Source organism: Octopus bimaculoides, chromosome 1, assembly GCF_001194135.2.
Source record: "Octopus bimaculoides isolate UCB-OBI-ISO-001 chromosome 1, ASM119413v2, whole genome shotgun sequence".
NCBI lineage: Eukaryota > Metazoa > Mollusca > Cephalopoda > Octopoda > Octopodidae > Octopus > Octopus bimaculoides.
The window spans coordinates 71,390,992-71,401,981 of record NC_068981.1 but is presented as its reverse complement, the minus strand read 5'-3'; the positions used below and the strand labels follow the sequence as shown (position 1 = coordinate 71,401,981).

At 34.4% G+C, this 10,990-nt stretch overlaps 1 protein-coding gene across 3 annotated transcripts in view; it reads right to left on the bottom strand.

The window, feature by feature from the left end:
* LOC106870560 (calcitonin receptor) overlaps positions 1 to 10,990 on the bottom strand; it is a 271,896-nt gene that overhangs the window by 13,923 nt on the left and 246,983 nt on the right. For all 3 annotated transcript variants that reach the window (XM_052967345.1, XM_052967351.1, XM_052967341.1), the window contains 5 exons: positions 8,491 to 8,644; positions 6,890 to 6,953; positions 5,648 to 5,711; positions 5,451 to 5,536; positions 2,812 to 2,947 (listed from right to left, as the gene is read on the bottom strand). In XM_052967345.1, the coding sequence (XP_052823305.1) occupies positions 2,812 to 2,947; positions 5,451 to 5,536; positions 5,648 to 5,711; positions 6,890 to 6,953; positions 8,491 to 8,644 (504 nt within the window). The remainder of the gene's footprint in view (positions 1 to 2,811; positions 2,948 to 5,450; positions 5,537 to 5,647; positions 5,712 to 6,889; positions 6,954 to 8,490; positions 8,645 to 10,990) is intronic.

Below are 10,990 nucleotides of genomic sequence, written 5' to 3'. Positions count from 1 at the left end.
AAAATAATAAGGCAGAATGCTAAACTGAAAACTTATTTTAATATAAATGGGTGTAAGGATTACAAAAGAATTTCAAACCGGCTTTAATTGCATAGCAAATTTTCAAGATAAGGAGAAAAAAAAAGAGTTTTTTTTCAAAAAAAGATAATAAATATATAAAAAAAATAGATGTACAAATGTCTTTAAGCTTTTGAAATTCACTAATTTTCCTTGGAAAAACTTGTTGGAAGGGTTAGGATGCATGTGTTTCTGTGTAGTGTTTTTTTCAAGAAGGCTGGATGTTTATGTGTCAAACAGGAAATGGGGTAGTAATAATCAAGTTCCTGTCTCAGTAAGGGGAGGTTTTGTATGATTATGGTGTATGCTTCGAAGCATATACACCACAAAAAATTTTTTCTCCTACTTTCTATTGCTTCTAAGTAGTTATGACAACAAAAGCTGATTAGGTCATTTCATCTAAACTGGAACGAAGATTTCCACGTTCATATTTGAAACATTTTGCTTCTATTCATTCTCTAACACTGATGGGCATATAACAAGAAACCAGCCGACACTAAAAATCTCTAGTGAGATATATCTTTATCGATGTACCTGATGAGACTCAGACTGATGGGTCGAAACATATGTTGTACCCAATACAAGTTTAATACTTAATCCATCAACATATGTTGTACCCAATACAAGTTTAATACTAATCCATCCAATACAAGTTTAATACTTAATCCATAAACTTGTATTGGGTACAACATAATATTATATTATGTATTGGGTACACCATAATATTATATCTATCTATCTATCTATCTATCTATCTATCTATCTATCTATCTATCTATCTATCTATCTATCTATCTATCTATCTATCTGTCTGCCTGTCTATATATAAGCAGAATCTTGCAGTTAAATTGAGACCGATTTTAGGCAGTTGACTTAGTGGGATTAACATTTCATTAAAAAAAAAATACTTTGCTTGCTTGAAAGTCCAATCCTCTTCTTTGTATTTCTGCGAACTGATTCGACAACAGAAAGGTATGGAACAACAGAATCGTCCTGTTGTTTTGGTGTGCGCTGGGCACACTATCAATTCAGATTGTTAAGTTGACGAGACTTCTAAAAGTAGCAATTTATCGTGTGTATAAACAATTTAAAAATAGAGAGATAGATTGATAGAAAAGAACACAAGACTCTCGAAGTGATTCCAAGCGCAATCAAAGTTTCTCGCTGACCTCAAATGCTTCATTGAAGCTAACCCATTCACATCCATGACAATTCTTGCAAAGAAACGCAATGTGCTCCTTTCCACGGTGTGCAGAGCTGCGAACAGGAACCTTGGCATGACTATGTTCGACGATGCCGTCACCTCCTAACAACCAAAGCCAAAGCAATCAGAGCCGAGAGATGCCCAAAGCTTCTGTCAGTCATTAAACACCAAGGTGCAAGAAAAACTCGCGTGTTTGTGGATGTGAAGTTCACTGTGGACGCTGAGGTGAATCACAGAAATTCTCGAGTGATTGCATACCACCCTTCTAACGTCCTCTCTGTGTTTGAGACTAAGAATTCTGCCTCTGTGATGGTATCTGGAGCTGTGACGAGTGATGGAAGTGTCATGGATCCACACTTCATTGGGTCTGGCTTGAAGAACGGCACAAAGGGATATCTGGACATCCAAAAGAAGTCTCTGTTACCTTGGATGGAGTAAAAATTTGTGTTTGACAATGTGGCGCTTATCTAGGGTTCTGTACCATGCCATAGGTCAAAAGCAGCACAGACCTTCCTTGGGGAGAAGGTGCGATTTTTTGTGAGGGCCAACATCTGTCCCAGTAATTGCCCAGATCTCGACCTTTTCGATTTCTTTTTATTGGGCGTACTTCAAGCAAGGACCACTGCTTTACCATACTTGAATGTCGACAGTTTGAAGACCTGCATCGGGCATAAGACACGCAAAATAAAAAAGGCGAAGGTTGCGGCATCTGCAAAAATTTCGTTCTCGTGTGGAGGCAGTAATTGCCCAAAAAGGCGGCCATATTGAGTGATAAATGTTTTTGTTGTAATAAATGTTGCATTAAAATTATATCCGTCTACTACCATTATTTTAGTATTTATATCCAGTTTATGTATCGTAAAAATTGTCTCAATTTATCTGCAAGACCCTATATATATAATGTAATAATGTATATTTCATGTATCATATGTATAATATATATTTTAAGTGTCATATATAATATAAATGAATAAAATTATATATAAGTATAAATATAATATACGTACATGTCTATGTACATCTATCTGTCTATCTATCTGTCTGTCTGTCTGTCTATATACCATCCTCTGTAGAGTTGTTAGATATATTTGTATTGACTTATAGTTAAGTATATCTATTTATCTCATACAACTAACAGTGACTATTGGTTGCTTTATTTCGTTTAATACTACCCGTTTACAAGCGCCTAGCCTTAGAGGAAAGGAAATAAGTGTTCTAGTATTCATGTATTTTCAATGTGTCCTCAAAGTGAAGTAAAAAAAATGTAACCAAGAAACGAAGAAATTATACATAAACTTTTACTTAGACTGTTGTCTATAGTTTGCAGTTTATTTCATGTTTCCATTTTTTGTTTATATCAAATAAAGTGTATGGGATATGGGTAACTTGTAAATAATACATGAAACTGTAAAAAAGCTTTCGTTTATAATTGCAGAAACTTTTGATGAGATTGAATAATAGATGATCAAACCCGTTATTTTTTATTTTATTTCATGAAAATAAATTGAGTATATCAAAATGAATATGAAAAACAAAATAGAGTTAAATACCTGTAAAGATATCAGTAAAGCTGATATAATGTCGTATACAAATTCCATTTTTTCGTTTCCCTCTGGTTTTAATGGTAAAATGAAGTAATGCAAACCTAGTAAAGGTATTAGTAGTAGAGTTGCTCGAACACCACGACTGAAAAAGTGAAATACTTACAAATATACATTTCAGAATACTACAAGTCAAATTTGAAACTACTTACATTTATGAAAATATTTATTTACTTACTTCTTACTTACTTACTTTACTTAATATATTTTGTATCGCAGTTGGTGAGTTATAACGCCATTGCAGATTTCAAACGAGGCGACTATTAATTCACTGCTTTCCTGATTGTAGCGGAGCACACGTATCTCAGTGTAGAAAATATTTCACATGGCATTTCGCTAGAAATATACTGGTTTTTGGTTTTCTTGCTGATCATGTTTACATCCTACACTGGTATACATCGGCAAAGGCTATATACCAACATGCATACATACACATATGTACACATATACACATACGTATATACACGCATATGCACGCACACCGGAACTACGTGGTTACAAAGCAAACTTCTTAACAATACGACCATGCCTTTGACGTGAAGTCTGTGTTGTCTAAATACAAACGGAATCCAAGGATTTATTGTTTCATTAACCTTTTAAAGAGTTTGTCTATGTCATCGCTCGACGCGTTGTTTCCTGGAACAAGACTCTTTATGTCTTATTGTTTTAGCTTACTCAATTGTACAAGCAGGGATGCGAAAATTTTTTCCCACGAAGGTTCCGGACCCAGTAATGAACTCATTTGCATACAGCCAATCAGAGCAGAGCAACCTTTATTCTCTCTTCATTTCTAGCCAGCACAGTGCATTCCGTACTCTTTCCCTATCTACTGGCAGACAGCAACCTTTTTGTCACTATCAAAAAAAATTTCGCTAACACTACAAGTACTACTGTCTCTACCTGCCGGACAGACGAATAAATATATGTAAATAATATTTCTTCCTCCTTGGTGTTGATCCTTCGATGTTCACTGGTTACTCCGACATTTGCACAATAATACACTTACCCAAACTGAATTGCTGGAGTTATTTCATGTTTTAAAAAAGTTATAGAGGTTTAAAGTTTGATCATTTTCACCCAGTCAGGAAACAGAATTTGGAAGCTGTCATTTTATGCGTGACTGCACGTTTTGTCATCAACATCCTGAAAATGCTCACATTTTTTATATTTTCCGTGAATTTTTCACGGGTCCAGCTAGTTATAATAAATAGATCTATAATTTACTACTAATAATATAATAGTACTCTGCGAAATTTTTTAGTACTCACACATTTTCGTGACTATTTTTTTCTGATCTTTTCTGTTTGGTTGCCAGCGTCAGTTTTCTGTTCGAATTGATTTCCTATTCAGTGTAATGATACACATTTATAGGCTAATTAATGAAGTGAATGCAATTTTCGTTATAAATTAATAAATAAAGAGTTATTAGTAATTAAAGTTTGAAAATTTGGGTAATTTTAGTCAATTGTTAGCCAGACATATTCATGTTTTTCTCTTTTAAAATAATATAAACATTTATTTACATGAAAGAAAATTACCGCAGACATAATACGTGTTGTTTACAAATATTTACATGTGGTATTTCGTCACGCACAAAATGACACATGCTGTTTCCTGACTGGGTGAAAATGATCAAACTTTAAACCTCTATAACTTTTTTAAAATATTTTTCTAGAAAAAATGGAATAACTCCAGCAATTCAGTTTGGGCAAGTGTATTATTGTACCAACGTCGGAGTAACCAGTGAACATCGAAGGATCAACACCAAGGAAGAAGAAATATTATTTACATATATTTATTCGTTTGCCCTGCAGGTAGTTAGAGACAGTAGTACTTGTAGTGATAGCGAAATTTTTTCGATAGTGACAAAAAGGTTGCTGTCTGCTAGTAGAGAGGGAAAGAGTTAGGAATGCACGGTGCTGACTAGAAACGAAGAAAGGATAAAGGTGGCCCTGCTCTGATTGGCTGTATGCAAATGAGTTCATTACTGGGGTCCGGAACTCTCGTGGGAAAAAAATTCACAGCCGGGATGCTCATTGTGCATCACTCTTTCCCTCCGTCTGTCACATCTTGGATATTGCACCGAGTTAAAATTGAAAGGGTCGAGAGGGTGTCTATGTCTGTTCGCGATTACATAGGCATCTAAAACGATTTGTGAAAATGGAGTACATGTTATCAAGCTACACTCGCTCCGAGTGTGACTCGGTAATATGTATAGCTGGTAGAACAATAATGTCTTCTATCATCTAACATAACCTGTCTACCACGAAGTTGACTATGGCACTGTGAATTAAGTTTCCATATTGAAACTTGATAGGAACACTTATAAATATTAGTTACATTACATATTCAAATTGTCAACATGCGATAGGTTTGACATAGCAGACTGATGTTTCAAAGAAATAACAAATATGATATTAATTTCGATTGTTAAATATTTTATACTTCATTTATAATCAATATTCGAAATTACCGAACAATTTGAATCTAAATTTAGCATCAATAATTTGTCTTTTGGATTGGATAAATTTGGCATTTTTCACGTCAGTCAAAAACAAAAGGAACAAGTAATTAAACAATAGACTCACCTAGTTTGATGGTAAGGATCAGTGTTTCTGGCTCGTAATTTCGAAAGCAACATCCTTAATATGTTTCCTCCAAGTGCAAGGCTTACCTAAAATGATCAGTGGTAGCATTAAATTGATTCTTATCAAATTTGGTTGCTGGTTTGAGAAAATTATAAAAAAATAAAAATTCTAAAAACAATGTGACTAATATAACTTACCGATAATGATAGAATGATGGGTCCTAATATAATCCACTGTAACCTGCTACTTCCGGTCCAGCATCTAAAGTATAATGAAGTCAGTTACACAAGACATTCATAAAGTAAATGTAGGAGGTAAATTCTTTTCTTTTCTACTCTAGGCACAAGGCCCAAAATTTTTGGGAAGGGGACCAGTCGATTAGATCGACCCCAGTACGCAACTGGTACTTAATTTATCGACCCCCGAAAGGATGAAAGGCAAAGTCGAACGCGGCGGAATGTAGGAGGTAAATTAAGATATATGATAAACTAATTACATGAACTTATATGCAATGTCGTTGGAAAAGTTTGATATTTATTGCCGCGAAGTAGTTATAAGAACCATGTGCTATACCTCTGTTATCGAAGAATGAATAAGTTATTTATGTAATTGAGCTTAATATAAGCATATCTAAATATGTGACCGAAACTTTGCCAGGTGTTTCTCCCACACCCATCACATTCTCCTTGAGTAAGTCCTACATTACATCACCTTTTACAGAAAATACATCTCTGAACGAGTGAAAGAGAAAGTATGTGCGTGTGCATGGCAGAGAGAGAGAGAGAGAGAGAGAGAGAGAGAGAGAGAGAGAGAGAGAGAGAGAGAGAGAGAGAGAGAAAGAGAGAGAGAGAGAGAGAGAGAGAGAGAAGGAAGTATTTTCTGATACATAAGAGCATCATCTGGTTTGTGCCAAATATTATTGACTATATAATCCCCTTTTTAAGGTGACATAAATGTATGACGACTTTGTTTTGATGTTCAATAAGGCTCCTTCAGCATAGTCGGTAGGTTTTCACATTTATCATTTAGGGACCAAAAAAAATTTCGTTCTTGCGAGACTATCAAGGATCGAAGCAACGAGTATAGTGTTTCTCCTGGTGGAGTCCATATAGATTGAAAAGTGGTGGACAAATTACGATATTTTAAATTAAGATGGTTTCAAGTATTTTAAACTTGTCCAAACCACGGAAAAGATGATTAAGCTTGTCCAAACCACGTCTGGATGGTTAAAACCTATTACAAGACAAGTAAATATATTGTAAAACATATAAAAAATACTTGTATTTTTCCATTATGTGTTTGAGTAAAGTAAAATATTTTTCATTTTCTATCATTATAATGAAATTTTCACGTGATACTACGAGTTTGCTAAACGAGAACAATAAAACTACAATTACATTGCTCCAAGAAACAACAATAGTAATTGCATAATAATTTACCTTTTACTGTCACCATAAAGTGCTCTGAGAACAGAATATATAATCGTTGGAACAGCTGGGATGCCTGTGGACAACGCAAAACAAAGAAAAAATATACAAAGAATAGCTTATATTGTTATTAATGAGGCGGTTGATATGGTGATAGTGGACTTTGCAGTCATTGCTAAAACATTAAAACAAATTTTGAAACATTTCTCCATTTTAGCATGATAAAAAACTTACGACATAAACCGAAAATTAGTGAAAATTAAATGATTAGCTTCGCACGGTAATGCATGCAATAAGAAGTAGTTAAGACACACACACATACATACACATGTGTATAATATACACATACATACACACATATGCATGTATGTTTATGAATGCAAAAATAGTACACGAACATTAAAAGTAGAGTAAAATATTATTTTATTATAGCCGAAAAATATTGTTACTCAGATAAAACAGTACACACACAGAAACATAGATTTAACTATAAATTATTTTTGGTGAAAAATACTGAAAGATACATAGTATATTTGCCTACTTCTTTAAAGATTTCTAAAATTCCATTAATTTTATAAAAGAACGATGTGAATATGTAAAGTATTTTCAAGAGATGCAAAAAGCAAATTGCATACAATACTTATTCATCTCTAGAACAGGTGTTTGACTAGAAGGATAAATTATACTAAGTGGGATGAAATATTTTGATTGGTAGTTTCATAATGAATCTAAGGTGCTTTTATTGATTGAACTTTGGGCTGATAACTATTTAATTTTGCTTTTAATTTTGTTTCGTTGCATGAAAGTGACATTATTTTAATTGTTTAGAAAATTACCACTTTACATCTTATTGTTAGACAGTACATACGATTTTCTTGACTTTTGTGTATAATATTTGCCTTCAAAACAAAATTATATATATGTGATTTTATGCCAAGTAAGTGAAAAGTTGAGAGAGTAATAATGTTTTTTATTCACGACCATTAATTCTAAATGTATTCATATATATATTCTTTTAATCTTTTGTTTCAGTCATTTGATTGCAACTCTGGTGGAGCACCACCTTAAAGGGTTTTAGTCGAAGAAATCGACCCCAGGACTTATTCTTTGTATGCCTAATACTTATTCTATCGTTTTTTTTTGCCGAACCGCTAAGTTACAGGGACGTAAATACACCGACATCGGTTGTTAATTCATAGTGAGATGACAAACACTGACATAAAGACACACACATTAATATATACATATACATACATATACATATATATATATACACACACACACACATATACGACGGATTTATTTCAGTTACCGTCTGCCAAATTCGCTCACAAGGCTTTGGTCAGCCCGAAGCTATAGTAGAAGATACTTGCCCAAGGTGCCACGCAGTGGGACTGTACCCGGAACCATATAGTTGGGAAGCAAGCTTCTTACTGTGCAGCCACGCCTGCGTCTGACTATCTGTCTGTCCGTCCGTCCGTCCGTCCGTCCGTCCGTCCGTCCGTCCACCATCTATCTATCTATCTATCTATCTATCTATCTATCTATCTATCTATCTATCTATCTATCAGATACCAGATAAGATGACAAAGATAAAATGTGGAGCCACTTACCCCATCCAATGATATGACAAATATAAAGTAGCGGGCATGAAGTAGAAAAAGCGTTCATAATGAGTGTGTGCATAAAGAATCCTTCACAGAACATCCAGAAATAATTACTACAAGTAGTGTACTGTGTGATCACATGAACTGCTTGGCACCAGACCTGAAATACGTAGAAATAATATAAAGAAATATTCGGATAACATGGCTTGGAAAAATAAAGTGAAATAGAAAAAAACCCCCAAAAAACAATGAATAACATAAAGAGAGTCTGACAATTGACTAAAGCAATTTACTTTCGCAGTAGTAATAAACAGATAGGCTTACCGGAAAAAGAAAATCAATCAGAGTTTACAGATTCATATTGATATGTTCGTGGCTCTGAATAGCAGTTAATACGACCTTTTATTGTAAGGTTAAAACTGTAATGCTTGTATTATTGTAGCAGGGAAACGCTTTTTTTCTTCATTCAAATAAATTCCTATTTCTATAAACGGAATATACGCATGTATTGCTTTTTTTCTGATTAATATTCCTTTAATAACTATGGACTATACATAAAAAACTGATTGTTCTCATGCCATTAGTAGTTCTGAAGTTAGACATATAAATCCAGAGACATTGCTGTAAAAAGATAATTTAATCGTTCATGTTTCCGAATAAAAGACAATGATTTCCAAACTAGCAGGAATCTACATATTTATGAAAGTGGAAAGTAGTTGGTTAAAAAGATTTCAGCTCATGAATGGCTGTACTTATTTATCAATTCCAGAACAATGAATGGTAAAGACAACACAAAGGTCTGAGTTCGTACTCTTGAAGAACTATTTAGTGAAAAGTATTTGGTCTTGTACTCCACCGTTCCTAATAATCCATTGCTTTAAGAAGAGATTATTACTTTTTCTTTGGCATTATATTTTACATAACATTAAAACACAATCGATAGATTCAAACCGTAATATAACCGTAGCATTGTTATTGTTGTATAATCCCAGGTCAGTACTGAGCAAGCAGACCTATGATCAAAGACATTCCAATCGTGAGTCATCCAATGTTTCTAGGGGGCTATTTAGGACAACCTTACCAAATGTATCTTTTGCTTATTTAAGTCCATTATACGTAACTTAAGGGAAATTAGGCTTCTATTCTTAGCTGGTTTTATTGGTAACATTCAAGTGAAATGGACTGTAGAAGTATTTGAATTCAGCTTTCTTTCTTAAAAAACTAATGGATGTACGAAAGAAATAAGGCAAATACTAAGAATTATAGGATGGGGTAAGTGGCTCCATATTGTCCTTTTGTCATCTTAGCATTTTCTTTTAAGCATACGTATCTGGTATCTAACTTACAGATAACTTTCTTTCTGTATTATCCACACAGGGCTGCACACAGATGGGACAAATACAATCTAGAGTTTTTCTTTTTGATGGGGCGAAAAAGAAAAGGAAAAAAACCCCCCAAAAGTAGGGACAACGATCAAAAGAAATCGAAAACGTTTGGGGTATGTACAAGAAAGATAAATATATACAAAAAGTTCCCAAGAAATGGGGAGGTTTATCCGTGGAAAGAAAAACCTACGAAAAGACCACGGTAACCTCGGGCAATAATGTTACATGTTAATAGATTTAATTACACAAGGTAAGTAACTCTCTGCTTTAAAATTTTTGATAGATAGATGGATAGATAGAAGAATTCAATGTGTTTCAATGATATAAAGATTTATAGCTTAGCTAAAAATAAAATGAATAAAGAAAAATAACTCACTTGAGCCAATGAAATTGATTTGAATAAATTAAACGGTGATTCACTGACTGACGTATTCTTTTATTATTTTATTTGTTTTAGTCATTTGCCATGTTGGAGCACCACCATAAAGGGTTTTAGTAGAAGAAATCGACCCCAGGACTTATTCTTTGTAAGTCAAGTACTTATTTTATTAGTCTCTTTTGCTGAAACGCTAGATTATGGAGATATAAACACAGCCGTATCGATTGTCGAGCGATGGCGGGGGCGGGGGGCGGGGGACATACAGAGACACAGAAAGACAAATATGTATACATACAAACATTAAGGCAAGGCAAACATCTCAAGTCATATACAATATTATTATAGGAAGAAATTCAAAATCTTACAGCTGTTTCTAGGATTTCCGCATTTAATCGAACAAATCGACCCCAGGACTTATTCTTTGTAAGCCTAGTACTTATTCTATTGGTCCCTTTTGCCGAACCGTTAATGTTATGGGGACGTAAACACACCAACATCAGTTGTCAAGCGATGGTGGGGGTACAAACACACACACACACACACACACACACACACACACACATACACACACATATATATGACGGGCTTCTTTCAATTTCCGTCTACCAAATCCGCTCACAAGGCTTTGGTCGGCCCGAGGCTAAAGTAGAAGACACTTGCCCAAGGTGCCACGCAGTGGGATTGAACTTGGAACCATGTGGTTGGTAAGCAAGCTACTTACCACACGTCCACTCCCAGCACA